This window comes from Leucopleurus acutus (assembly GCF_964270905.1).
Source record: "Leucopleurus acutus genome assembly, chromosome: 1".
NCBI lineage: Eukaryota > Metazoa > Chordata > Mammalia > Artiodactyla > Delphinidae > Leucopleurus > Leucopleurus acutus.
In genome coordinates, this window is record NC_139142.1 from 192,591,189 (window position 1) to 192,618,417 (window position 27,229).

The 27,229-nt window shown below is 45.6% G+C and overlaps 1 protein-coding gene across 14 annotated transcripts in view; it reads left to right on the forward strand.

The window, feature by feature from the left end:
* KIAA1217 overlaps positions 1 to 27,229 on the forward strand; it is a 497,456-nt gene that overhangs the window by 454,674 nt on the left and 15,553 nt on the right. For 12 of the 14 annotated variants that reach the window (XM_082847332.1, XM_082847326.1, XM_082847327.1 and 9 more), the window contains 7 exons: positions 9,781 to 9,956; positions 13,917 to 14,047; positions 14,551 to 14,698; positions 17,179 to 17,608; positions 20,009 to 20,192; positions 22,033 to 22,196; positions 22,968 to 23,129. In XM_082847332.1, coding sequence (XP_082703458.1) covers positions 9,781 to 9,956; positions 13,917 to 14,047; positions 14,551 to 14,698; positions 17,179 to 17,608; positions 20,009 to 20,192; positions 22,033 to 22,196; positions 22,968 to 23,129 — 1,395 coding nt within the window. The remainder of the gene's footprint in view (positions 1 to 9,780; positions 9,957 to 13,916; positions 14,048 to 14,550; positions 14,699 to 17,178; positions 17,609 to 20,008; positions 20,193 to 22,032; positions 22,197 to 22,967; positions 23,130 to 27,229) is intronic. The other 2 variants (XM_082847329.1, XM_082847325.1) reach the window with 1 other exon arrangement.

Sequence of the window (27,229 nt, forward strand, 5' to 3'; positions counted from 1 at the left end):
CCATCAGCTTTAAGGGGAGTCTATTTGAGACAAAACCAGTTTAGAATAATTAAGCTATCTCAGCACCAATCCCCCCTCAGCACATGTATTATACACCAAAAGTAAAGTGCAACCCCCCAAAATGATTATAAGCCCAATAATGGAGCTATGATTAGAGAGCTCCAAAACTCCAGAACAGTCTCAAAAGAACAAAAATTGAATTAGAAATTCAAATGTTCTTTGAACTGTGTTATAAAATAGTGAAAATGAATGAAATCTGTTTGTGCTTGGCAGCCGGCTCCAGTAATTAGATAATTAAATCAATGGGGAAATCCTAGACTGTCAAGCATAGTCTATTTGAGCATTTCATTTGCAGAACTGATGGATTATTCTCCAAAGCAGAAATTTGATGCAGGCATTGTGGGGCGTATAGATTTAAATAGGGCAAAGAGAATGTTGAGGGAGGTGTAGGAGCCTGAGAAAATGATGCAAAAAAACGTGAAAACTTCGCTTCTGTCTTCCTGCTCACCAGTCTCGCGTGAGTTACCAGTCTCAGAGAACGGTTCTTAATCCTGGCTACGCATTAGAATCACCTGAGGCCTTTCACAGAAATATTGATACCCAAACACCCCTGCCAGAGTCTGACTTCATTGGTATGGGTCAAAGGCCAAGCACTGGTGGTTCTAGAACGTCCCAGGGTGAGAACTACTGCTCTCAGATAGTATGAACTCTCAGTCCATTGAGATGCCTTTTGGAAATTGAGATCTCAGCCAGCTATCACAAGGGGTGAGGCAGAAACACCCTGTAAGCATGCAAAACACACCCAGTGGCTTCAAAGCCCCGATTCTAAACAATGCGCCTCATTCCCAGTGGCCAATCAGACGTATTCTCTGCTCAGTCATAAACGATAAGAGCTATATGGAACTTGTACTTTGTGATGGTCCCACTCCCAGGTAAGGGCTGCACCTGCAGTTAGCTGGCAACAACGGAAAAAGAGACAGGGGAAGGTCTGGCACCTAATAAATGTGCCCTTCAAAAGATGATTGTCTATTACCTTTGCTGGTATGATGTAGAAAAAAAACAGAAGTGATGAGCTACATCTTTTTTCCAAAATGCCACCATACTTGGGTTTTACTAAGGTCGTCCAGTATCCACAGAAGTGGCTGCAGTTCTGCCCCCCTTTGTGGGCTTGAGGGGAGAGAGAAATTTCTGGAAGAGCAGGTTCAAGTTCCTCGGGGGGGCAGATGAGACTTGGCCTCCTTCTCCAGTTCCCACAATTTTTTTCTTTGTCCCTTATCTCTTCCTTGTGCTTCCCGATAAACTGAAAATTAGATTATTCTGAACTTGGTGTTCCATTTTTAAGACTACTGAGAATTTACTGTGCGTTCCCAAGAGAGGGAAGAGGTAAGACATCAACATAAAAAAGAAACATAGCAGGACACAGAGGCATTGTACTTGAAATGATATAATTCAGCAGTTATCTTAAGGTGTCTTTTCATAAGATAGTGCCTCAGAAAAATGTGCCAGAGTCTCATTTATCTTCTGACATTCAAAATAACGGTCATGGGAATGTGTGTCCCTGAGGAAAGCACTCGAGAGGTTGGCCCATGCTGAGCAGGCCTATTTCTCCCCACCAGGCAGAAATAATCCATGGAACTAGCACAGGAGTTGACAATCAGGCTGCCATACAATGTATCAAGCCCTAGATAGACCTGCACACAGAGGCTGTCTAAGACGGGGCAACATCTCCCAGATAACACGTGCTTGTGAAAAGGCATCCGATACCTGGTTCCCTACAGCCTGGGGAGCTAAGCTGGGTGGTCAGGAGTCATTCTGGGGTCTGGCTGTTAGGAAACTTCCTGACCTGTTGTACAGCCACTGTTTACTGTCACTGCTGGACAGCAAAATCAGTTCAATTAAACGACACTGTTGGCAAGACCGACGGTCTTAAATTTTACCTGAGAAATCAAATGAGTATGTGAGGTACGTGTCCATTTTGAGGTGGGGGGAATTAGGTTTAGGCAGTTTCCTAGCTTCTCAGTGAAGCTGATATGGATAACTTGTTTGGGCCACTTAAATTTTTAATAGCGAAGAGCGTTACTTCCGTCTGAGTATTTTTATAAAAACATCAAGGCACAGAATAAACTGAAGTTTCCAGAGATGAAGGGATAACTACAACTGTGCTTGCCTTCCTCCTGTTGACATCTAGAACACTGAAAAATAAGTAACTGTGTGAAACAACGCTGTTCAGACATTGGACAACAGACAACACAGGAGTGTGATCCTTAGGAGAACGGAAGGAAAGGAGGTGAAACCTGTACCTTCCTCAGCGTTCTGTCTGGGGACACTTTTTAGATTGTGACGCAGGGAGGGATAACCCAGACAGAGCACTGACCATCCAGCTGAGTTGAGGGTAAAGAGCTGAAGCAGCTAGAAGTTGTGGAGCGAAGTACCAAATAAAAGGAAGGTCTGTGGGAAAGAATTATGTAAATCTGTGGATCTGTTGTCTACCAGTAATCCAAGCATGTGTATTGTGAAAGACCACTAAGCCAGACACAAAGTGGGAGGCCGTACGCCAGAAATTTCCCAGAGCTCACACAGGGAGATGTTTATGTCTTAACCAGCAGGCACAAAGAGGTTTTATTAATCACCTGGGGCATTCAGTAGCAATCAGAGAAAGGCCATGCTTCAGTCTTAAGACTAAACTAGCCCTAGAGTAAAGGCTACCCTAGATTCACCCTGACAAAGCTTAAACACAAGCTTCTAAAGAACAAAAATGGTCCACAAGGAGCTAAACTGTCTGCCAAAGGAAGTCTAACATCTGTAAAGGAAAACAACAAAACCCAGAACTCCATGTCCAGCATTCAATCAAAAGTTACTAGACAGGTGATGATGCTGAGAGATGGGACCCATAAGCTTAAGAAAAATCAGTCAGTGGAAACCAATCAGAAATGACAGGGATAACGAGGTCATCAGCAAGGACTTTAAAACAGCTATGATGATCAATCTCAAGGATTCAAAGAAAAACATGAACACAATGAGACCAAAAAAATGGAAGATATTTTAAAACTCTAAGTAAAACTTTCAAGAGCTGAAAAACACAATATCTCAACAGACTTAATAGAAGATTAGTCACTGCTGAAACGAAATATCAGTCAGCTTGAAAAGATAGCAATGGACATGTCCAAACTGAAGGATAGAGAAGAAAAAGTCTGAAGAAAATGAACTGAAACTTAATGGTTCTTGGGACAATATTAAGTGGTCAAGGGGGAAGAGAAAATTACTAGAAGAAACAATGGCTGAAATTTTTCCAAATTTGATGAAAGCTGTAAATCTATAGACCGAAAAACTTAATAAGCTCCTAAAAGGATAAGCACAAATGTAACCACACCAAAAGCAAATTGCTAAAAACCAAGAATAAAGAGATAAATCTTAAAAGCAGCCAGGGGGAGGTGGAGGACACATTACATACAGGGAAACGTAAATAAGAACACTGACTTCTCAGAGACAAAAGTTAAGTCAAAAAACAATGGCATCACATCCTTAAAGTACTGAAAGTAAAAAACTCCAGAAGATAGAGGACGCTTCCCAACTCATTTTACGAAGGCAGAATTACACTAAGAGCAAAACCAGTCAAAGATATTATAAGAAAAGAAAACCACAGACCAATATGCCTCATGAAAATATATGTAACAAATCCTTAACAAAGTAGGACCAAGTGAATCCAGCAATATATAAAAAGGGTAATACATTATCCTGGATTTACCCCAGGAGTCCAAGGTGTTTTAATATGAAAAGAATGAGTCAATGTATTTGACCTTTTAGCAGAATAAAGAAGACAATCATATCATTTCAGTAAGTGCAGGAAAAAACGTGACAAAATTCAATACCGATGATAAAAGCACTCAGCGCTCTTGGGGTAGAAGGAAACTTTCTTAACCTGATAAAGGATGTCTGAAAATCCTACAGAAAACATTATAGTTAGTGGTGAAACACTATCACATTCTCCATAAAATCGGGACCGAGGCCAAAGAAGCCTCCTCTCACTTCTATTTAACTCTGTACTGAATATCCTAGCAAGTGCAGTAGGGCTGGAAAAAGAAAAAATAGGCACGTGGATGGGAAAGTTAAAACTATAATTGGCATTACTCACAAATCACAATCATGATTGTGTAATATCAAATCAAAAAAGAGGGATTCCCTGATGGCGCAGTGGTTGAGAGTCCACCTGCCAATGCAGGGGACGCGGGTTCATGCCCCGGTCCGGGAAGATCCCACATGCTGTGGAGCGTCTAGGCCCGTGAGCCATGGCCGCTGAGCCTGCGTGTCCGGAGCCTGTGCTCCGCAACGGGAGAGGCCACAGCAGTGAGAGGCCTGCGTACCGCAAAAAAAAAAAAAAAAAAAAAAAAACCTTCCAGGGCCTTCTCTGGTGGTGCAGTGGTTAAGAATCTGCCTGCCAATGCAGGGGACACGGGTTCAAGCCCTGGTCCGGGAAGATCCCACATGCTGCGGAGCAACCAAGCCCGTGCGCCGCAATTACTGAGCCTGCGCTCTAGAGCCTGCGAGCCACAACTACTGAGCCCACGTGCCACAACTACTGAAGCCCGCACGCCTAGAGAGCCCGTGCTCCACAACAAGAAAAGCCACCACAATGAGAAGCCCACACTGCACAGCAATGAAGAGTAGCCCCTGCTCGCCGTAACTAGAGAAAGCCCACGTGCAGCAACGAAGACCCAAAACAGCCAAAAATAAATTTTAAAAAAAGATGCTTCCAGAAATAAGTGAATATAAACAAGATCACCAGAATCAAGTCAATGTGTAAAAACATTAAAATGTTACTACATGCAACGTACTAAATGCATACAATAGAATGCCACTCAGCATGAAAAATAATGAACTACTAAAACTCTCAACAGCATGGCTGGATCTCAAGAACAATATCCTGAGGGAAAGAAGCCAGACACAAAACATTTCATAGTGTGCAATTCCATTTGTATGACATTCTAGAACAGGAAAAACTAAGCTAGAGGGACAAAACGCATATCGGTGGTTTCCTTGAGCTGGGGGTTAGGAGATTGCGTGCAGAGTGTCATGAAGGAATTTCCTAGGGTGAGAACAAATGTTGTCTCCCTTTTTAGTGGTGCTTCCATCAGTGTATACATTTGTCAAAACTCATTGACCTGTGCACTTAAAATGGGTATATTTTCTAGTTTGTAAACTATACCTTAAATAGAGTTTTATTAACTGGAATTTAGAATCCCTGCTAAGCAAAACTAATTGTCATGTTTGTTTGTTTGTTTATTTATTTATTTATATTTTTGCGGTACACGGGCCTCTCACTGCTGTGGCCTCTCCCGTTGCGGAGCACAGGCTCCAGACGCGCAGGCTCAGCGGCCATGGCTCACGGGCCCAGCCGCTCCGCGACATGTGGGATCTTCCCGGACCGGGGCATGAACCCACATCCCCTGCATCGGCAGGCAGACTCTCAACCACTGTGCCACCAAGGAAGCCCTAAATGTCATGTTATAAAGTGCTGGTGACTAGTTTATCCGAAGCATTTAGTGAGAGATGTTGGCACACTTCAGCACTGCATTTTACACATGCTGGAAGTCCTAGAGACAGTGGTAAGGACTCCAGGCAGGGAGGGCAGGGGACCAGGGGACAGTGGCAAGAGAACCTGTGTAGTCTTTATTCCTTCATGATTAACTCATTGTTGCCCATGTGCCAGCCAGCCAGTGTGCTATGGGAATTCCCTGTTTAGTCTCTCTCCAGCTGGCTCCAGGAAGCCCCTCTTTCTGGGAAGGAAAATCATACAGCCTGGAACTCGAGGCAGGCCTCTCCTTGCCTCCGCTTTGAGTGGAATAATGTGAGTGTGATCTGACCCTGTTACCAGTTGAATAATTTGAGTATTACATGCAGTTGTGTTCTTCTGATATGGCTGTAGACATCTCAGAAATGTTATACCTATGATCCGCAGTTGATTGGACCTGCGGATGCAGAAGCGTGACTATGGAGGGTAGGCTATAAAGTTACACCCGGATTGTTGATTGCATGGAGGGTAGGCACCCCACGCCTGCGTTGTTCAAGGGTCAACTGTATTGTCATTCATACCTCAGATACGTGTTGGGTACCTACTGTGCGCCAGAAACTGCTTGTGGCTGGGAATAAAGCAGACATTGCTATGTCGTACTGTGTCTAGCAGATGGCGATTGGAAAATTACTGGGTCGAATTTGAAAGACCCTTTACTATTACTATCCCTTTTTCTGTTTTGGAGAGACACAGGGAGATTAATACATACGAACGCATTTCGTTCCAAGAGTGCGTTCATAAGTCTCATGCTGATTCTGCCCCCCCTACAACTGCTGAGTGACTCTTAACAAGTATCCTAACTTCTCAGGGCCTCACTTCTCCCATCTTTCAAATTTTAAGCATTTGAAATATTCTAGCAATAATTTCTGGCTTCATAGCCACTGTCAGTATCCACTGCTGATGGGACCATAACTTCATTGGAGCTTGTCTGTGAGACTTGGGCAGGAGAGTTAGGTGCAGAGGGCCATGCCACACAGCGCACGGCACAGTGACATCATCTGTCCATTCCTGAGCCCTTTTCTTAGACCACAGTGCTCACCCTTAGTGGCACATCAGAATCATCTAAGGGCTTTAAAAAATTCTCAGTGCCAAGGCTGCACCTCAGACCAGTTAGAATCTTTCGGGGATGGACCTCGGCATCAGTCCTTTTTGGACACATTTAATTGTCTTCTTATTTGTGCCTTACGTATCCATTACCATTCACCCTCAACCCCCAAAGGAAATAGGTCTGTGGGACCTGACACATGGCATTGAACTTGAGCATACCATTTTGATAACAGCTGATGTTACTGTGTGTGTTTAACAACTGCAGTCAGAGCAAGCCAGGGCACGCGCACTGAGCTCGAGGCATAGCTGAGCCCATGGGTCACCCCACGTTTCTACCATCCGGGAAGGAACTTTGGATACTCCATTGTCTGTTATTACCAACATTATTGCTTAACTCAGTTCACGCGTTCAACAAATATTTATCGAATGCCGGCCACGTGCCAGGCACGTGTGTCCTGGAGACTCCGTGGAGAGCAGAAATTAACCAGGTAGAGGGAGTAGCACATGCACAGTCCCCGTGGCAGAAAGGAGGTTGGGCAATCAGAAGAACTGAAAGGATGGTCCTGTGGCTAGAGCAGAGAAAGTGCCGGCTGCACACAGTGCAAGGAGGCTGGCGACGCAGGAAAGTGCCCGCCTGCCCGACGCCTTGTGGGCAGAGCTGTAGCTGCAGAGAGCATGGGGGGAAGCCGCCGTCTGTGCATCGTCTCCAAACGTGTTGCCTTTCAGCAGTAGACTGACTGTTTTTAAGACCTTAATAAAAAGATATTATTAGCAAGAACAGTGTGAGACCACGATCATGAGTCATACAGAGGAGGTAACCCAAGGGCAGCACATTTTTATTTGCTTCCCTCCCAGACAGACCAGCAGGTCCCGCCCCCAGGGTGATGCCCCCTGATAACAACAGGTCATCTGCACCGAGAGCTCGGTTTGTGCCGGGCACGACTGAAAGCACTTTATTGCCTCTCGAAGCTCCATTACCAGTCTGTGAGATAGGAACTATTACTATCCCTTTTTCTGTTTTGGAGAGACACAGGGAGATTAATACATACGAACGCGTTTCGTTCCAAGAGTGCGTTCATAAGTCCAATTTGTTTGTAAGTCCAAGAAAGTTAGCCTAGGTACCCAACTAACACAATCGGCTATATAATACTGTACTATAATAGGTTTATAATACATTTCACACAAATAATACATAAAAAACACAAAAAAAATTACTTTTTTTTTTTTTTTTTTGCGGTACGTGGGCCTCTCACTGCTGTGGCCTCTCCCGTTGCGGAGCACAGGCTCCGGACGCGCAGGCTCAGCGGCCATGGCTCACGGGCCCAGCCGCTCCGCGGCATGTGGGATCTTCCCGGACAGGGGCACGAACCCGTGTCCCCTGCATCGGCAGGTGGACGCTCAACCACTGCTCCACCAGGGAAGCCCAAAGAAAACATTTTTTTTTTTTTCAAAGAAAACATTTTTAATCTTACAGTACAGTAACCTGAAAAGTACAGTAGTCCAGTACAACAGTTGGCATACAGGGGCACGTCCGCATCTTTGAAAGTTCACAACTTGAAGATTTGTGTGTAGGGGACTTACTGTAACATAATCACACTAATTTCCCACTAAGTGGGAAAACTCGGAAGTGAACCCAGGCAGCCTCTCTGGATGGCCACTTACCGTGGTGCCATGTTGATGTTCGAACATGAGGTGGTTTCGCTTGAGTGGTTCGTGTTGAAACGTTTTATTTTATTCAGAGAAAATGGAAGCCGTGATGAGGTTTCAAGTGGGTAGTAGGTAACACGGTCAGATGGTATTTCCGCTCTGTTTGCACAGATGGACAGTTGACAGAGGCATCATTATCCCTATGAGGTGATACACAGTGCACGAAACCAGAAAATGAAGAAAACAATAACAGCTAATTGAAATTTCAGGGGAACTTTAGATAATAGAATAGGTATAATATAATTACTGGTTTTGAGGCTGGTTGAATGAACTCTCTTGATACATGTGCTGTCAGAAAATTGTCCTGCCCCAGGAAAGCACTTAACGCCTTGTTGGAAACAGGACTCAAGTGTTTGGCTAGATTGTTGTGAAGCGTGGATTCAAACTCACACATCCTATAGTCTGGGGTGAGAAACAAGAGTGCTCTGGAAACTACATGGAAAATTATATGGAAATTGTGGTCTTATGTATGCAAGCAAGCTACGTATAATCCAGGGAAATTAGTTAATTGCCAAGAGCCTTGGGCTCGTCTGGAAATTATCATTGCCACCGTCAACATCAAGTTCTGTGTTTTGGGAGTTTTTTATTTTATTTTTTTATTGAAGTATAGTTGATTTAAAGTGTTGTGCCCATCTCTGCTGTACAGCAAAGCGACTCAGTTATACACACACACACATTCTTTTTTTAATATATTCTTTTCCATTATGATTTATCACAGGATATTGAATATAGTTCCCTGTGCTATACAGTAGGACCTTGTTGTTTATCCATCCTCTATATAATATTGAATAGTTTACATCTACTAATCCCAAACCCCCAGTCCTTCCCTCTGCCACATCCTCACGTACTGTGTTTTGATGGTCTGTGATTACAGGGGCATTTGGTCCATGGACCCATTAACAAGAGGGACACAGATTCTCTTTTAACTGATAACGCTGAAGTAGTCCACACTCTAATCAACTTTTGTTGAGTACCTTTCTGTACCAAACAGTATCTCATTTAATTTTCAGAATAGCCCTGGCAAAGGAAGTGAATCCCCATCCTTAGAGATAAGGAATGTGCCCAAAGTCTCTCAGTGCATCCGGGAGAGGGTGTAGGGTTTGATCCAAAGTCAGCTTGGCTCCACAGCTGGTACTCTTGGCTCTCCCTAGGAAAACATGTCAGTGAGACATTACACCCATTACCAGGATGCACTACCAGCGTATAGAAAGGACCCTGGTTTTTTTGGCAGACAGGGATGTGGAAGTCTGGTTGTCAGTTGACTGCTAAAACTTGGACGTTGGCTGAAGCCGCAAGATAATATACGGTCTGTGCTCCCTTCCCTCTCTCACTGAAATAAAGAGAGATTCAGCTGTGGGGCTGTTTATCCAAACCCACGCCTGGAGCCTGTCAGGCACCCCCGGCACCCCCGTGGCAGCCCTCAGAGCCAACGGAGGGTGGTTTCTTTTGTCCAACAGCTGCAGAACCAGGAGCTGCTGAGGGCGATGATGAGGAAGGCTGAGCAGGAAATCAACAGCAAAGTGATTGAAACGTTGAAGAGACTGGAGGACCCTGTGCAGCGACAGCGGGTCCTGGTGGAACAGGAGAGGCAGAAGTACCTGCACGAGGAGGAAAAGGTTGTCCGGAAGTTGTGGTGAGTGCGGTCCCTTGTTGCGTGCTTAGCTGCTCAACCTGGAAGGCAAGCCTGTCTTTGCCAAGGAGGAGGCCCTTCCTAGACGGTGTTCTGAGCCTCCTTCTTTATTGAGCACCTACTGTGTACAGTTAGAGTTCTGCTGGTTCTGGGTATCCATGGACACTTAGCTAGCGCCCCTCCATCCAGGCCCAGGAAATTCAACAATCCTTGGGAGTCTGAGCTAGTCTCTTTATTTATTTATTTTTTTTAATTATATATATTTTTTTGCAGTACGCGGGCCTCTCACTGCTGTGGCCTCTCCCGTTGCGGAGCACAGGCTCCGGACGCGCAGGCTCAGCGGCCATGGCTCACGGGCCCAGCCGCTCGGCGGCATGTGGGATCCTCCCGGACCGGGGCACGAACCCGCGTCCCCTGCATCGGCAGGCGGACTCTCAACCACTGCGCCACCAGGGAAGCCCTGAGCTAGTCTCTTTGAAGCCGGAGCATCACACTGTTCTATAGGGCTTGGCAACGCCTAAACTTAAGAGGAGCCAGTTGCACAATCCAATGATAAATGGGAAGTCTGCATTTAATCCCAATAAATTAAAACTAATAGCCAAAATAACACAGCGCCAAAGTTATCCTCCTATTATTCAACGGCAGTTAAAATCACAAAAGAAGAATTTAAATGTAAAGTATGTCTGATCCAGAATGAAAGATGCTTCCTTGAATGTTACCCATCTTCTGTGAGGTTCTTATTGAAAGCATCTATCAAGTCCCACTATTGAAATGAGCAGAGTTTTATTACGCCCCAGTCACTGGGGCAGGCCCATCTTTTATGTTAATGTATGTTTTGTTATGCGATGAAGATTTATCATAGAACAATTTCACCTTTTAGTATAATGAATAATCATTTGCGTGGGTTCTTCTAGTGTTGGTATTTTTTTTTGTTTCATAAAGGCTTTTTTTTAAATTATTTTTTAAATGTTTTATACAGTTTTTAAAGGTTATACTCCATTTATAGTTATTACAAAATATTGGCTTTATTCCCCATGTTGTGCAGTACATCCTTGTACCCTATCTTTCACCCACTAGTTTGTACCTCTGACTCCCCGACCCTTACATTCCCCCCTCCCCGCCTCACTGGTAACCACTAGTTTGTTCTCTGTATCTGTGAGTCTGTTTCTTTTCTGTTATATCCACTAGTTAGTTGTATTTTTTAGATTCCACCTATAAGTGATATCATACAGTACTTGTCTTTCTCTGGCTTGTTTCACTTAGCATAATGCCCTCCAAGTCCATCCATGTTGCTGCAAATGGCAAAATTTTCACTCTTTTTATGGCTGAGTAGTATTCCATTGTATATAGGTAATTCTCTTGTTTCTTGGAAGGCTTAAACCTCCCAAAATGGGACTGTAAGGGAGCAGCTTCCAAATTCTTCTCGTGGCCAGAATCACCAGAAGCCCACAACACGATGGAGAGTGCTGTGCTCTGTCACCTATTTGATACTTGAGGTGTAGCTTATGTCACCTCGTATGCCAACCCAATGTGCCTGATTAGAGTTAGAATACCCCTCTCAGTAGCAGTCTAGAGGAAGAAATCACTTTGAGTTATTATTTTCCTGAAGAAGAGAATTTGACGACCGTGCATCATCTCAAGAGTAGCCTCTGGCGCTTCCCTGGTGGCGCAGTGGTTCAGAGTCCGCCTGCCGATGCAGGGGACACGGGTTCGTGCCCCGGTCCGGGAAGATCCCACATGCCGCGGAGCGGCTGGGCCCGTGAGCCATGGCCGCTGGGCCTGCGCGCCTGGACCTGTGCTCCGCAACGGGAGAGGCCACAACAGTGAGAGGCCCACGTACCGCAAAAAGAGCAGCTTCTAAATTTTTATTTAGTTCATGCCTTTATAGACAGACAGTTAATCACCCACCATGAGGTAAAAAGGCTATTACTTGTCTGAAACATTTCTGCGACAGCCCGATTGTCTACAACTACATCTCAAGGTTCTTCTTGAAAAGTTCTTTTAAAAAAACATAGCCTTTTAATATTTTTATAGAATTGCCAATTATTTTTTCCTTCCAGCTTAATTGAGATGTAATTGTCATACATCATTGTAAGAGTTTAAGTACAGCGTAATGATTTGACTTACACACATCTTGCAACTGTGGCCACACTAAGTTTAGTGAACATCCATCATCTCATAAAGATACCAAATTAAAGAAATAGAAAAAAACATTTTTTCCTTCTGATAAGAACTCAGGATTTCCTCTCTTAACAGCTTTCATATATAACCTACAGCAGTGCTAATTATATTTATCGTGTTGTACATTACACCCCCGAGTACTTATTTATATGCTAACTGGAAGTTTGTACTTTTCTCAACCTGCTGCCTACCCGAGCACACTCAAGGCTCTGGCAGTGGACTAGATGTTCGCTTACTGCCACCTAGTGGTTCTTCAAATCAAAGCTCTTTTCCTGTTTCTTTAAGAGGGGTTTTTCTGTTGTTGGATTTACAGGCAGACTGCAAGGATGCACCCCATCTAGGGTGGGGTTATTAATGGGCCGAGGCGACAGGATGTTATTATTGGTGTGTTTGTCTGTTGAAGTAGGAGACCTTAATTTAGTTCTATTGGAACTGGCAGTACCCTAAGAGGTGTGTGTAAGTGTGTGCACACACACCCCAGAAATCAGATCTGTGATCACTTCTTCTCTTTGTAGCCTGGAGAGGACACTCAGTCCTTATTGACAGGACAGTTGGTATAAACCAGAGGTTCTCGGTCAGGGGCAAGTTCGTTCCCCTCCCCTAAGGACATTTAACAGTGCCTGCCGACATTCTTGTTTGTCACAGGTAGGGGAGGTTGCTACTGGCCTCTGTCATCAACGGGTGTTGAATTTTGTCAAAAGCTTTTTCTGCATGTATTGAGATGATCATATGTTTTTATTCTTCAATTTGTTCATGTGGTGTATCACACTGATTGATGTGTGGATACTGAAGAATCCTTGCATTCCTGGGATACATTCCACTTGATCATGGTGTATGATCCTTTTAATGTGCTGTTGGATTCGGTTTGCTAGTATTTTGTTGAGGATTTTTGCGTCTATGTTCATCAGTGATATTGGCCTGTAATTTTCTTTTTTGTGGTATCTTTGCCTGGATTTGGTAGCAGGGTAATGGTGGCCTCATAGAATGGGTCTGGGAGTGTTCCTTCCTCTGCAATTTTTTGAAATAGTTTCAGGAGGATGGATGTTAACTCTTCTCTAAATGTTTGATAGAATTCACCTGTGAAGCCATCTGGTCCTGGACTTTTGTTTGTTGGAAGATTTTTAATCACAGATTCAATTTCAGTGCTTGTGATTGGTCTGTTCATATTTTCTGTTTCTTCATGGTTCAGTCTTGGAAGGTTGTACCTTTGTAAGAATTTGTCCCTCTTCTAGGTTGTCCAATTTGTTGGCATATAGTTGCTGCTCTTGGCATCTAGTGTGTCGAGGCCAGGGGCGCTGTTAAACATCCTGCAGTGCACAGGACAGGCCCCACACACAGAAAAGAATTACCTGAGCCCAAAGGCCAAGTGCCAAGGTTGAGAAGCCGGACCTAAAGCCGTCTGGGCTCCTCCTTCTGCCCCCTCCGTCCCTCTTTCTCCTCTGTCACATCGCAGAGTGCACACACCCTCCCTTAGATGGCATCAGCAACACTGAAAACGAAGAGTGGGTCCTTGGTCAGACAGGCGGCCAACCTGGGCCTCCCCGTGGACAGCCCCGGGAAGACGGCCTCGCAGCTGCCTCATGCCACAGCAGAGTATCTTAAGCCAGACCAAGCTACTCCTGTGCCAGCTGCTTCCGTCGCCTCCGTGGGCGTGGAGGGGGCGGCCAGGACGCGGTGCAGGAGGGGGGGCCAGGCGGTGAGGCTCAGGGGGCCCTCTGCTCCTGCACTGTCCTTATTGAAGGCCCCAGCGTGCACTCCATCTGTGGTTTGCGCTCCCCACAGTGACCTGGAAGACTTCGTTGAAGATTTAAAGAAGGACTCTGCCTTGGCCAGCCGCGTGGTGACTCTAAAAGACGTGGAAGACGGGGCTTTCCTCCTGCACCAGGTGGGAGAGGCAGTAGCTTCCCTGAAAGGTGAGTGTCCTCCTTGCAGCGGCGGCGGGGGGGAGTCTGAAGCCTGTTTCCTGGGGTGTTTGAAAATCCATCAGACGGTGAAGGATTCATTCATGCACATGGGCAGGTACTCATCCAACACCTCCGTGTGCCAGGCACTGTTCTGGGCACTTGGGATACATCACTGCCTGTCTTCTGGGAGCTGATACTTTAGTGGTGACTGTAATATTTAGGACTGAATGACTCTTAAGACTCTTAAGTACTGTGCACCAGGCACCTGTACCAAATTCATTAAACACAACCCAAGGGCCGCGTGAGCTCGTCCCAGACATACAGGCAGGAAATGAGGCCTGGGGCTCTGCCTGGGCCCAGGTCACACTGGGCCCAGCTCGGCCTCGAGGCGCGTGAGCTGCCCTGTGGTGGGTGAGCCCCGCGCTTCCAGCCCTGTCCAGAGTTGGGGCTCAGGACAGGGGCCTTGCTGCTCTGGCTTTTCATACAGCTCACCAGCTGCTCTTGGCCCGCAGGAGAATTTCCAACCTTACAAAACAAGATGCGAGCCATCCTGCGCATAGAAGTGGAGGCCGTACGGTTTCTGAAGGAGGAGCCGCACAGGCTGGACAGTCTCCTGCAGAGAGTGCGAGGCATGACTGACGCCCTGACCATGCTGCGCAGGTGACCGCGGCTTCCTGGGCCGGGGGGGGGGGGGGGGGGGGCAGGGGCAGGGCTGGGGTGAGAACTGATAGTTTGACGCCAGACTTCTTGTTGGTTCTGATCTCACAGCCAGGCAGTCAGCCATATTTGGACATTGTCTGCTCCAGCCCTGGTGGTGGTAGGTGTCAAGAATATAATAATAAACAGGACCCCTGCCCTTATAAAACTTCCTTTCCCACGTGGGAAACAGACACGACTACCACACATGAACCTCTTCCCAGTCTTCCCAGTAGTGGCAGTCCTGGATTTTCCATTTTTTTTTTTTTTTAAGTAGAACTTGGAAATTACAAAGATGTTACCCCTTAGATCTTGGACCAGATTTGAGAGCAGGTCACAAGCAGAATATAAATTTTTGGGAGAATTTTAATCACTATAATCTTTTGATCAGGTTTGTAGGAGAAATATGTGAAATGTGCAGTTGACTTTTAGATGAATTATTAACTATCAGGGAGCAAGTGAGATTTTTCTAGTAACAGTGACCTCAGGAAGAACCTCTTTTGAGATGCTAAGACTGCAGAGCGCACCATAATCACCTGTGTAAGTTCCAGGATGCCAAAAATAATCTGAATTAGAACAACAAGAGGCCTCTTCCTGCAGCGAGAGACCTCGTCTGCCTGGGCACAGGAAGAAGTTGTGCCCGAATTGCACTTTCTCACAGGTTCCCTCATTTAAAATTGCCAGAGTGAACTTTTCCTTCCCATAGGATAAAAATATGTTCAAAGAATTCTTAACTAAGCTCTTACCTAAATGTGGTAACCCACCCACAAAGCCTAAAGCAAACCATCCTTATTAAGTGTTTAAAGAGGGAGCAGGCTGGCTGGTAACGTTGCCCACCCTCCCTTCTCTTCCCTGAAAAACAATTTTTAAAAAATTTTAGAGCCAGCACAGATGAAGCTCAGTATTTGTCTTATCTCCATCTAAAAACAGATGGGATTGTGTGTCTTGAATGTTATAGGACTTTGTGTCCCGTAAATGCTCAGTGGTGGGAATGACAGATAAAGCCAGTTAAGTAACTTTAACGATAAAAATAAATAGAAGAAATATTAGCTGCTCATCAGAGGCCTTTATACTATTAATCTTTCCTTGGTATCTTCCCGGTATAACATGCTGTACTCAGCACTGTGGAAGACACAAGAAGGAAGGTAGGAATATGCACGACCCCAAGGACAGGCACATGTCCTGGTGCCTGATAGAGAAGACAGAGCGGGTGACAGTCACAGTTCAGAGCAACTTAGCGGCTTGGGAAGATGCTGAAGGGTACGTGTTGAATTTGAGGTGCTGGAAGGATAGCAAAACAGAGCTGCCCATGAGGCACTTAAGAGTTAAGGGAGTCCCTGCCTAACTCGGAGGGAGAGAGGGAGGAGAGGTTTAGAGTTGGAAGTCGCCTTCATGAAGGTGATTACTGAAAATGGAAGCGATGCCTATGATAGAATGAGAAGGAAAGGAGGAGAGAGACCCTTAGGGATTTGGGATTGAAGGGACGGGGTAGGTAAAGAGCAAAAGAAACAAGTGAGTAGAAGAGGAGAGTCGTAGAAAGCAATGTCTTCTTTCCAATCAAAAAAAAAAAAAGCATTTTGCTAAGAAGGGAATGAGGGACTAATTAAAAATTATGGGTCGAGTGCCATGTGTGACAAAGTCTTCCATGTAACTACATTGATCGTAGCCCTGAGGAAGACATTGAACAGCACTGTCACCGTCACTATTATAATCTCCAGAAAAGTATCTGAGGCTCACAGAGGTGAAGTTCCCGGCCTTACAGAGCTAGAACAGGGCAGAACTGATACTCAAACACAAGCCTGTCTGACCCCGAAGGTCATGTCTTTGCCGCTGGACCATGGGTGGAGGTGGACAGACAGAATCAATGACCCCGCCCCCCAAGCAGAGGAGGACTAACCCGGCGGTTAGATTCGAAGTCACTCGTGATGTTGCAGAAAGGCTGCCCAAGTCCGGGTGGGGCAGCCAGATGGCACCAGGCTGAGCTGTAGGAAGAGCAAAGCAAAGGGAACTGGCATATAAACCACCTCCCAAGACGTGGAGCAGTGAAAGGAGGAGAGACTGGAGGGTTTAGGAAGCTTTGGGTTAGAACCGAGCATCTACGAGAGCTGCCCAGGCCTGGATCGGGTGCAGGAGTTACCGTTAGAATCATGTGTCCACTTGATGTCACCACCCCCCAGTCTGGACACGACAGTGCACGTGGAAAGGGAAAGACAGACCATGTCCTGAGGGAAAAAGTAGGAATGCAGCTGCCGGAGATAATGAGGAGGCAGTTAGGTTGCTATGGGAACCCTCAACTCTAAGCTGCTACTCCGGGTTTTAGAATCTTAATTTTGCAACACAGTCGTGCCTGGCTTTGGGATGACACAGCACTCAAGCATACCATCCAACTAAAATGCACGTTACCTAGTTCACCAGTTCATGCTGCTGTGCGTGGTTTCTCCCAGGCATGTCACTGATGGGCTCTTGAAAGGCACAGATGCAGCCCAGGCCGCACAGTATGTCGTGATGGAAAAGGCCACGGCCGCAGAAGTCCTGAAGGCCCAGGAGGAGGCTCCCCGCGCCTCGGGCCAGCCCCTCCCCGGTGCGGGCGTCCCCGGCGACGTGAAGTCGGAAGTGGTGCCCTTGACGGTTCACCACGCTCAGAGCTCTCCTGTGGTCATCCAGCCGTCCCAGCTCTCCTCCGCGCTGCTGAACCCTGCCCAGCACTTGCCAGGGGGGCCCGGGCCTCACCCGGCCAGCCCTCCCGCTGTCACACAGGAGGTGACCTCAGCTCTGCAGTCCCCGCAGATGCCCGGGAATGGTTCGTCCGTGCAGAGCCTGTTCATGGACGAAATCCACAGTGTGAGTGCCAAGAACAGGGCAGTGTCTATCGAGGTAGAGTCCTATTTCCATTTTTCGTAATTCCGTAAAGGAGGAAAGGATGTGGTCCTTTCCTTCCAAGAGTGTGTACAGTCTGGTTGTGGAGATAATGCATATGTGTATCAAAGATATATTTTTATCAAAAATATATATAACTTTCTATTTTATATACATATCGGTTTTTTTAAACTGTAAATGGGTTTCAATGGCCAGGTTGAGAGGGAGGCCATCAGATTTCAGACAAGGCTCAGGCGCCCAACCTGTAGGAAGGTGAGGCAGTGGTGTGCTGCTAAGTGTTGAACAACCGGCATTCTGATGGGAGAAGCCTCATTTGTAGTCTCTGCCAGTTTCTGTGGTGCAAAGGCTCCCACCATTGCTGACATCAGTGACCATGCTGGTGGGAAGAAGGGTGACACTCAGCCCTCCCGAGCCGGTGTGAGCTGGGGAGGGTTTGCCAGTGACCTTGAAAATGAAGTAGAATCTGGGTAAGCAGAGGGTGGTAAGAACATTCTAGGATAGAGGGATCCTGGGGCAAAGGCTGGACCTTGGATAAACCAGTTTAAGTGGAACAAGAAAGAGGAGATAAGGCTGGCAGAACAGGCCGGAAGCTGGTTTGGGGAAGCTTACTCACCATTCCCATGGGGCCAAGGTTCATTTCATGGGTAGCAGAGAAATGCTGTAGCTTGGACCAGTGATAAAAAAAAAAAATGGCATCTTCAGAAAATTAATCTGGAAACAATAGGCAGAATAGATGAAGGTAGTGGGTCTCGAATTAAGGGTGCAGGATAGGAAGTTGTTATAGAAGTCTCAGAAGGAAGGAGAAAGAAGGTCTCAAGGTCACACAATATAGAGAGAAAACTTGCTGTGTTCTTAAATATTCTTTTCAAGAGCTGGTGTAGGTGCTCAAGCAGCACATTGCGTTTCCCTGGCTCTCTCCTTCCTCTTCCCTAAAATGTTTCCTCCACTCATCACTGTGTCCTTAGCCACCTGGTCCTAAGCATTCCTGCCTCTCTTGCAAGTCAGCAGCGGATAACTCTGGTTTCAGGAGGAGATGGACCTCTTAAAACCACCAAGGCCACAGTCATGGCCACTGGGCCTCTGAACACTAGGTAGCTCCCCTCTGCTCCAGAGTCAGTGGCTGTGCCCCCTAATCCAAGTTAGCTGCTTACAAAATGCATAAGATGGGGTGGAGTGTGATTGGCTGATGATGATTCTGCCTATCAGAGTCAGGGAGGGGACCCAAAACATATTTCCTCCTGAAAATTAGTGGATTTACCACTTCAAACATCTCTACGTTTAACGGATGTCAGTAGGATGATTCTTTTATTAAAACAATGTCTATTGAGGACCCACTAGGCATAGTCACCGTCGTTGCGTGTATATTTTAAGTAAGTTTTGATGGCACACTTACAAGTCATCTGTGAAATGCTCTGACCCACGATAAGGAGGCCTGAGTCTTCCTGACAGCTCTGCTACGGCGCTCCATCCACTCCAAAGATGTTACCGAGTCCTAGTATGTGCCAGGCCTTCATAGGCTCGGGGGTTGGCAGTGAACAGAAGGGACCAAGCCCAGGCTGTGGTGATAAGAAGTGCTACGAAGGAAAACTAGAGGAGGATAAGGATGGTGACAGGGGTGGCTGTTACTCACAGAGAGTGAATCTCGGGCAGATCCTTCGTCTCACTGGGCCCCAGTGTTCTCGCGTGTAAAATAGATTGATTCCGTGATCTCCTGGGTCTTCTCCAACCCTGACATTATGGGGTTCCACTAATCCTGGTGCTCATTTCCACTCTGTCCTCCTGGAACGATTAATGTGGCATCTCAAAATCACAGGAAAATGCTCTTTAAAAAAATGTACGGGTGTTTAAAAATGCATTTTATATATTTCTCTCTCCTGTAGAACCTGATGGAGCTTAGAGATATCTCAATAGCCCCTCATTTTGTAAACAGGAGAATGTGACCTAGAAGATCATATAGCAATTCTTTGACAGCAGTGGAACTAAGACATAGGATTAGTGAGTGTTTTGGTGTTTGTTTCTTTGAACATCTCCTCTACAACGAAAACTCAGTGTAGAAAAACAAAACCTTAGTTATGGGATACATGCCTTTGAATGCATATATCCCTGTGTCCCTGCCGTGAGTGCTGGCGAGTATTAGTAAGTGCTCAGTAATAAGTGAATGAATGAATGGTTGGGTTTCTGAGCGCGCTTCTCTGTGAATGAATACCACTTGGGCTTCAGTGGCAGCCCGTTTAAAACATGTAGCAGATAGCACAAGGGTCAGGTTTGTCTGATGTGCAGAAGTGTCCCTGGACACAGAAACCAGAGCATCACTTTACCAACACTTCAACTGTGTTATACTTCCTCCCACCCCGACATGCAATCTCAAAACTTTCTTTACTTGCTGTTGTCCTTCAGAAAGCAGAAAGGAAATGGGAAGAGAAAAGGCAAAATCTGGACCACTATAACGGAAAAGAGTTTGAGAAGCTCCTAGAAGAAGCCCAGGCCAATATTATGAAGTCAATTCCAAACCTGGAGATGCCGCCAGCCTCGGGCCCACAGCCAAAGGGCGATGCTCCAGTGGACAAGCTAGAACCTTCAGGTAAGGCGCTACCAGAGCTTTGTGGGCTGCTCACCCTCGGGTCAGTGCGGTGCCGCCCACATAGGCACAACCTCTCACTTCCTAAAAACCTCATCAATTAAAAGAAGAAAATTAATTGGAGAAGCAAGCCCCAGGTGTCCCTAGAGCCTCCCTACTAGTTTTTGTTGTTTTATTGACTACTACTTTTTAGTTATAAACATAGTAGGGAAACTGTGTTCTGCGTTAGGGATCTAGAACAATGCTCACTAAAATGTTGAGCATTTTAAATGTTAAATGGAAATTAAATTTTAAATGTTAAATTTTAAATGGAAAAATGTTGCTCCCCAGTTTCTGCCTTTCCTACGAATTTATGACCCTTCACAGCACCAGCTGGGAGAATATGAGACCTGCGTTTAAATTGAGAGGTTTTCTTAGCAAACGTCAGCTTTTATAGGGATATTAGATCACAAGGAGAAATCGCATTTTTTAAATCAAAATTATTAGATGGTATATTTAACCAACCGAAACTATGGAAATTAAGCATCAGTGTGTCAATAATAATACAAAAAAGCTGTTAAAAAACTTAACCTGCTAAATCTTCAGCCAATTACAAACCGTGTGCCTTATTCTCATCTTAAAATTACGGACAGTGTATCTCAAGTTGGTCAAAGAGGGAGCCCTTGTCATTACACATGAGAGGGAGACCAGAGCCCACCTCCAGAGCCCATCAGCCTGTGCCCGTCCCCAGAGGCAGCCATCCCGAGGCCAAGCTGCTGGCCTAGGACAAGACACATGTCCCAGTGGTGCTGGTGCCCTGTGACCTGGCACCCTCTACATAAGACAGGGACCGCCCACTACAGATAATCACTGGCTTGTCACCCTGATGACTTAGCCAAATCTTCGTTACAACTTTCAGCAGGAAGTCCTCAAGCACCTCCTCTAAACAACTCTTTTTCAGTTGCTCAGAAAAGACACACACACTCCTGGGAGGCCAGGCAGGCCTGTGTGTCCCCAGAGTTGGGACAGAGGCCAGCTGGAAGCTCTGATCCCGAATTTCTTGTTTGACCACTTTTGTAAGCTCTTAGATAGAGTGTTGGTAAAAGGCTGAAGTGAAGAATGTTGGTAAAGGGCAGGAGTGAAGCTCTTCCCGTTTTGAGAGAGAAATGCCTTTTGGGGGGCATTTTTCTGGGGAAAGCTCAGCAGACAGCTTCATCGCCCAACCTTTGGTGTCAATACTGATTTGTAATTCTCTCATTTCTGCATTTGCTGCCTCCTTTTCTTAGCAGAGAACCTTTTCTAACCACATAACCGTGACCAAAACGATCCACTTTCTCCCTGACTTGTCCACTGACACCTTCTGCCTCTGGCTCTTCCTGGGCCAGATTCTACTCTAACCTCCTCTACATGAATCCTTCCTGCCAACACTGCTTTCCAGACTCAGGGATGAAGGCTCTGCAAGCCATGCAGGGAGCTCTGACCCTTCATCTCTCCAAGTAACACTCAACTTTTTGGGGTAACAAGAGATCTGTTTAATAATAATAGGTAATACTTGCATAGCATTTACTATAAGCCAAGCACTCTTCTAAATGCTTTATGTATATCAAGCCCATTTGATCTTCACAACACCCTGGTGGAGATGATATTATTAGAATACCCGTTTAACAGATGGGAAAACTGAGGCAGAGAGAGGTTAATTAACTTGTGCAGGGCCTTTCTGCTTCAGGGCCTGTATTTTCAGTTATTGCACTATGAAGAGAATAGAGAAATTTTTAAGTCAGATTGCATCAAGTTTCTAGAAATACATTGGACTTTCTGGATGTTATCTCGAAAGATGATTTTGCAATGACACACTGTTTTCCAGAAGACCCTCCAAATTCAGAACAGGACTTGGACAAGCTGGGGGCTAAGTCCCCGCCTCGTCCTCCCCCACCTCCACGGAGGAGCTACCTGCCAGGATCGGGGCTCACCACCACGAGGTCCGGCGACGTGGTCTACACCAGCAGGAAGGAGAGTGCCACCACAAAGGTCTGATGGGTGAAGCCCTGGTAAACTGTCTCTGGGTTCAGATGCTGCCCTTAGACAAAGTCTTCTCTGCTCTCATTTAGAACATAAAAGGCAGTGAGGCAGAGAAGAGAAGTAGAGAATGAACTAGGTCTCCAAGGAAGTGTCATTGGACTAGGCGGCACTGTGTTCCGAGGTGACACTGAACTAGGCTCTCAGGCACCTTTAAGACATGTGTAAGGAATGACCATTGCACGAAATTGCACAGATGGGAAAATGTCAGCCAGTGCTATAGGACTAGACTCAGCACCAGGAGTTTTATCCTTACTTGACTTTTAACTGTATGTGAAATGCAAATCACCAGCTACTTCCCCAGCAAAGCACACTAAGATTGAAAACGGGGGCCTGAGGGGTAAGCCAAAGGAAGATCATCTTACAGAGGTAACTGAGATTAGCTAACATAGTTGTGGGAGTCTTCAGAAAGAGGTTCAGAGAGCTTTAACTTCCACTTAACCTGGCAAGTTTTGTCATGTATGTTCAATGTAAAATACAATTTCCACGGAGGGCCTTTCTTAAAGGCACTGAAGTTACAGTCTTATTATAATTCTTCACTCCGTTTGCCAAAATAACACCTTGGGCAAAGAAAAACCCAAACTAAATGCAAGTAGACAAAGCAGGCTTTCAGCTTGATTTGAAGAGCCAGGAAGCCAGTGCACCAGGCAGTGAGAGAACGTGTATTCTTTCGCCAGCAGCTGGGGGTGTTAAGCCAGTATCTGTGGTTTGACTCTTTCTCAGGCAAGCAGTGAAGATGCTGGACCAAGCCTGCAGGCTAGAGCCACAAAGTGTCCAGCAGAGGAGCCTGCATCAGCCTGGGCCCCGTCACCACCACCTGTCACTGCTTCCTCCTTAAAGGATGAGGAGGAAGAAGAAGGAGACAAAATCGTGGCAGAACTCCAGGTATGTGGATGCGGTAACTGACGTGGCCGCCTGCCCTTCCCATCTGGGATTCTGGTTGTGTCTGACACCAGTTCATTAGCTAGAGAGGGCTGGGGAAGAGCCCCATGCCCCTGGGCCATGTAAGCTGCATCTCTGGCCTTGGCCTCCACTTTTCCAAGGTGGCACTGAACTAGGCTCTCAGGCATCTTTAAGACATGTGTAAGGAATGACCATTGCACAAAACAACTCAGAAAGTTTATACCAAAAAAATCAATCCCAAGCTTTCCTAGCTCTGGCTGCTAGGATTGCCTTTCCTTTCCTTTCTTTCAGTGTGAAAATAGTCCCTGCTTCATTTTAAAAGCACTTAAGATGGGGATTAGAAATACCAGCCATTGTCCTGTCTTCCCAAGGACTGAGTAAAGCCCCCTTCAAGTGGTGTCCCCTTCTTTGGCTTTAATTCTTAGAATGACAGGCCTGGAATCATGTGGCCGTCTGTCCTCCATACCAAGTTTCCAGTCAGTGTCAATGTCATCTTTTCAGGGATTCCAAAAAGCTTAATAATTTTGTTTCCCGTCTTCTTTGTTCTATTTGAGAAATGATACTTTACTTTTAGATTTTTAACTAATTGCCACAGTCTACTCCTAGGACTAAGGAAGGGGTACAGGGCTACACCCAAAGCTCATCCCACATTCAGATCATGGTGTGAATCTGCCCTAGGTGTACATTCTAAGAACTCGTCTAATCAGTCATAAAACACAATTCCTGGATGACAGTCTGTTCATAAAGTATTTCATTTTGATCCATGAATTAACGTAGGATATTTTGCCGATTTGATGGTCAGGTCACGACCTCCTTTGGGCTCCAGCACATGTTCACTAAGGTACCGATGAGTTTGTGCAGGCCCAGGGATCTGCCTTCTTCATTTGGAGGAGGGAGAACATTCTGACCATGTCACTTCCACCTCAGCTCTTCTGCTCTGCTTCCCATGGAAGTAATTGCCAACATTAAGCGCCTTGGGTTTTCCAGGGAAAACAGGGCTGCTGGTTTACTTGTCACATGCGTGAGCCCTGTCCAGCCCCATTAAAACTCAGACTGGCCTGAGACATCCCCTCCATCACACAGTTTGCTTACAGGCTTTTAGATTGGTCAGAGAATTTCATTCATAGGAACCATAGATTTATAAAGTTACTGACTCATGGAACAGTTGAGAGCATGGAGGCCTCCATCAGTTATCCACTGAGGGCCCTCTGACTAAGACACTGGTATGTCAGGGCTACATGTTGCTGGGCATTGGTGCTTCTCCTAAGATGTGTAGGCAGATGCTGGGGCCATTCATTGTAGCATTTGCCCCCAAATTATGGTATAAGTAACAAATATGGAGGGAGAAAGAACAAGATAGTGGAGTAGAAGGACGTTAGCTCACTTCTCACAAAAACACCAAAGTCACAACTGACTGCTGAACAACCATCAACAAAAAAGACTGGAACCAACCAAAGAAAGATACACTACATCCAAAGATAAAGAAGAAGCCACAACGAGACGGTAGGAGGGGCACAATCACAACAAAGTCAAATCCCATACCCACCCACTCAGTGGGCGACACACAGACTGGAAAATAATTATAGTGCAGAGGGTCTCCCACAAAAGTGAGAGTTCTGAGTCCCACATCAGGCTCCCCAGCCTGGGGGTCTAGAATTGGGAGGAGGAGACCCCAGAGCATTTGGCTTTGAAGGCCAGTGGGGCTTAGTCGCAGGAACTCCACAGGACTGGGGGAAATGGAAACTTCATTCTTGGAGGGCGCACACAAGGTCTTGTGCCCTCTGGAACCCAGGGAGAAAGCAGTGACTTCATAGGAGCCTGGGCCAGACCTACCTGCTAGTCTTGGAGGGTCTCCTGGAGAGGTTGGGGGGTGGCTGTGGCTCACTGTGGGGTCAGAGACACTGGTGGGGGCATACTGGGAAGTACTCGTTGGTGTGAGCTCCCCGGGAGGCTTCCATTTTTACCTGCCCCACCTGACAGCCTGTAGACTCCAGTGCTGGGACGCCTCATGCCAAACAACCAACAGGGTGGGAACACAGCCCTAGCCCAAAGCCACCTCTAAACACACCCCCTTGACACGGCCCTGCCCACCAGAGAGACAAGATGCAGCTCCACCTACCAGTGGGCAGGAAGCAGTCCCTCCCACCAGGAAGCCTGCACAAGCCTCTGAGGCCTCATCCACCAGGGGGCAGAGACCAGAAGCAATGGGAAGTACAACCCTGCAGCCTGTGGAACAGAAACCACAATCACAGAAAGTTAGACAAAATGAGACAGCAGAGGAATATGTTCCAGGCGAAGGAACAAGATAAAACCCCAGAAAAACAACTAAGTGAGGGGGAGATAGGCAATCTACCCAAAAAAGAATTTGGAGTATTGATAGTAAAGATGATCCAAGATCTTGGAAAAAGAATGGAGGTACAGACTGAGAAGACGCAAGAAATGTTTAACAAAGAGCTAGAAGATACAAAGAAGAAACAGAGATGAACAGAGATGAACAATGCAATAACTGAAATGAAAAATACACTAGAAAGAATAACAGAATAAATGAGACAGAAGAATGGATAAGTGAGCTGGAAGACAGAATGGTGGAAATCAATCAGTGCTGCAGAATAGAATAAAGAATGAAAAGAAATGAAGACAGTTTCAGAGACCTCTGGGACTACATTAGGTGCACCAACATTTGCATTATAGGGGGCCCTGAAGGAGGAGAGAGAGAAAGGGCCCGAGAAAATATTTGAAGAGATAATAGCTGAAAACCTCCCTAACATGGGAAAGGAAACAGTCACCCAAGTCCAGGAAGCACAGAGTCCCAGGCAGGATAAACCCAAGGAGGAGCACACCAAGACGCATATTAATCAAACTGACAAAAAGACAAAGAGAAAATACTAAAAGCAACACGTAACATACAATGGAATCCCCATAAGGTCATAAACTGATTTTTCAGCAGAAACTCAGCAGGCTATGAAGAAGTGGCATGATATATCAATATTTAAAGTGATGAAAGGGAAAAACCTACAACCAAGATTACTCTACCCAGCAAGGCTCTCACTCAGGTTTGACAGAGAAATCAAAAACTTTACAGACAAGCAAAAGCTAAGAGAATTCAGCACCACTAGACCAGCTTTGTAACAAATGCTAAATGAACTTCTCTAGGTGAAAAAGAAAAGGCCACAACTAGAAACAAGAAAATTACAAATGGGAAAGCTCACCAGTAAAGGCAGGAAATCATTCACACACAAATGTGCTATCAAAACCAGCAGTCGTGAGAAGAGGAGAGTACAAGTGCAGGATACTAGAAATACATTTGAAATTAAAAGACAACTTAAAAACACTCATATGTATTATACAGACTGCTATATCAAAACCTCATAGTAACCGCAAACTGAAAATCTACAATACACGCAAAAAAGAAAAAGGAATCTAAACACAACACTAAAGTTAGTCATCAAATCACAAGAGAACAAAAGGGAAGAAGAGAGACCTACAAAAACAAAACAACTAACAAAATGACAGTAAGAATATACATATCTATAACGACCTGAAGTGTAAACAAATTAAATGCTCCAAACAAAAGATACAGACTGGCTGAATGGACACAAAAACAAGACCCGTATATATGTTGTCTGCAGGAGACCCACTTCAGACCTAGGGACACATACAGACTGAGACTGAGGGGATGGAAAAAGGGATTCCATGGAAATGGAAATCAAAAGAAAGCTGGAGTAGCAATTCTCATATCAGACAAAATAGACTTTAAAGGACTGTTATAAGAGACAAAGAAGGACACTACATAATGATCAAGGGATCAATCCAAGAAAATATAACGATTGTAAATATATATGCACCCAACATAGGAGCATCTCAATAGATAAGGCAAATGCTAACAGCCATAAAAGGAGAATTCAGCAGTAACACAATAATAGTGGGGGACTTTAACACCCTACTTACAGCAATGGACAGATCATCCAGACAGAAAATCAATAAGGACACACAAGCCTTAAATGACACATTAGAGCAGATGGACTTAATTGGTATTTATAGAGCATTCCATTCAAAAGCAGCAGAATACACATTCTTTTCAA